This window comes from Pinus tabuliformis, chromosome 1_1 (assembly GCF_031772625.1).
Source record: "Pinus tabuliformis cultivar Carrire ecotype Pingquan chromosome 1_1, CPIR1, whole genome shotgun sequence".
NCBI classification, from domain to species: Eukaryota; Viridiplantae; Streptophyta; class Pinopsida; order Pinales; family Pinaceae; genus Pinus; species Pinus tabuliformis.
In genome coordinates this window covers 839,025,353-839,027,668 of record NC_142297.1, presented here as the reverse complement: position 1 = coordinate 839,027,668, position 2,316 = coordinate 839,025,353, and the positions used below count along the sequence as shown (strand labels likewise).

Genomic DNA, 2,316 nt, shown 5'->3' with positions numbered 1-2,316 from the left:
AATGGTAATATGAATTTTTTATTTTTAATATATATATATATATATATATATATAATGTGCCGTTTCCTGCCGTATCGTATCCAGATTTTTTGAAAATTTGCCGTATCCGTTTCAAACCCCGTACCCGTATCCGTTCCCGTATCCGTTTTCTGGTAACTTAGCATAAAAGGAACAGCTGGCACAGGAAAATCCCATTTGCTTAAATGTTTGCACCAAGCATTTGTGGAAAACTCACCAGCAAACAAAAGCCATTTATTGTTACTTGCACCAACTGGCATTGCAGCTTTCAACATAAATGCCCTCACAATTCACTCTGCCCTTCGTATCCCTATCCAGACAATGAATCCTCTCGAAGGTCAACCGCTCCTACACCTGCAAGAGCAACTCCGTCATGTAGAATACATCCTCATTGATGAAATGAGCTTTATTGGTCCAAAAATGCTTTCTCGCATTGACGATCGTCTAAGAGAGGCATTCCCTCTTCATCGGAATGCACCATTTGGTAATCGCTCAATTATCCTTGTCGGAGATTTAGGCCAACTACCACCTGTAAAATACATTCCTTTATACGCTGGGACATCACGTGGCACTGCACTTTGGCGCAACTTCGACATATTCATAACACTTTCAACCATTTTCCGTCAACAAGGAGCTAGCTCGTCCCAGGTTGCTTTCCGGCAAATACTTGCAAATCTTAGGAATGGAATATCTACACTTGAATATTGGCAACACCTAATGTCAAGAACAAGTTCGTCTCTTACACATGAAGAGAAATGCACATTCGAAGAATCCATGCACCTATTCGCAACAAACAACGCAGTTGTCTTGCATAATAAGAAAATGTTTAAAAAATTGAACATCCCAGTAGCGCTTTGCTCTGCGGAACAACAAAGGCAGAAAACTCCTGCTACAACAGAAGATGAGCATCTGCCTGCAAAGGTGCTCTTATGTAATGAACAAAAAGTTATTCTCACCAGTAACTTATGGGTACATGCAGGCCTCGTCAATGGCGCACTTGGGAAGGTCATCTCAATATTTTATTCAATTGGCTCAAAGCCCCCAGCATTACCATCCTTTGTGGTTGTTGACTTTAGGCAATACAGAGGAACACCGTGGGACATTTCACACCCAACATATGTACCCATTTCTCCCATCACAAGGGGTACACGCCGTCAGATACCACTTCAAATGGCATGGGCTTTAACGATACACAAGTCACAAGGAATGACATTAGACAAAGCAACAATGGACATCGGCACTAGAGAACGCCAAGGGCTAACATTCACTGCAATTTCAAGAGTGCGGTCACTAGCAGACATACACATCAATCCAGCATTCCCGTTCTCACGCATTGCACAAATGCACAAGAATCCATATCTTAAGCGTAGACAGCAAGAGGAATCATTCCTTGCATCAAAATCTATTCAGGATAATACACTTTAGCCAATCGTACAACTTGTCTTCCAGAATTACCCACATGGTAAACACCACTCACTACATAACCAAGTTTCACATAGATTTGCTTGCTATTACATTTAGTTTCATATGATTTTATACTCGTTTGGAATCGTTAATTTATTTTGAATATTCAAACAAAATCGTTAAACATATTCATTGTCACTTACAATGTTTCCTTTTTGGATGGCAACAGGTATGGACACATGCTACCTCCGACGGTTGTACGAGTGTTGCGAAGAAATTCAGCAACAAGAACTTACGTTACAAGATATGCAGACAAGGATCTTGCCACAACAATCATTGCCACTTTACCGTTTGTGCCCAGCCATTAAGTTGTTAAAGAAAATAAGGAAAATACTTAAGATAACAATTCACATCCATGAAAGGGATGCACACAGGCAAATGCGCCATCAATTGCAGGAACAACTTGCACAATATGGCACCACAATAAACACTAACTGGTGTTGCCGATGCCATGGCCCATCATGCATATATGATTAGCTGCTCATTCTCAATTACAAGGCAACCGGTATGGATACATGCTACCTACGAAGGTTGTATGAGTGTTGCGAGGAAATTCAGCAACAGGAACTTACGTTACAAGATATGCAGACAAGGATCTTGCCACAACAATCATTGCCACTTTACCGTTTGCGCCTAGCCATTAAGTTGTTAAAGAAAATAAGGAAAATACTTAAGATAACAATTCACATCCATGAAAGGGATGCACATAGGCAAATGCGCCATCAATTGCAGGAACAACTGGCACAATATGGCACCAAAATAAACACTAACTGGTGTTGCCGATGCCATGGCCCATCATGCATATATGATTAGCTGCTCATTCTCAATTACATC

At 40.8% G+C, this 2,316-nt stretch overlaps 1 protein-coding gene across 1 annotated transcript; it reads left to right on the top strand.

Annotated features, from left to right (window-relative positions):
* The first annotated feature begins 339 nt into the window (after nucleotides 1-339).
* LOC149216764 (uncharacterized) lies at nucleotides 340-1,790 on the top strand. The gene is made up of 2 exons (XM_089390060.1): nucleotides 340-1,112; nucleotides 1,652-1,790. Exons 1-2 carry the CDS (start codon nucleotides 340-342, stop codon nucleotides 1,788-1,790), a joined length of 912 nt encoding a protein of 303 aa, XP_089246186.1.
* The last annotated feature ends 526 nt before the right edge of the window (nucleotides 1,791-2,316 follow it).

What these genes read in the sequence shown, in the direction of transcription:
- LOC149216764 (XM_089390060.1), top strand. Translation starts at nt 340, where the DNA reads ATGAATCCTCTCGAAGGTCAACCGCTCCTACACCTGCAAGAGCAACTC. An exon ending in AGGCAATACAGAGGAACACC is followed by an intron (nt 1,113 to 1,651) that starts GTGGGACATTTC and finishes GGATGGCAACAG; the next exon opens with GTATGGACACATGCTACCTC.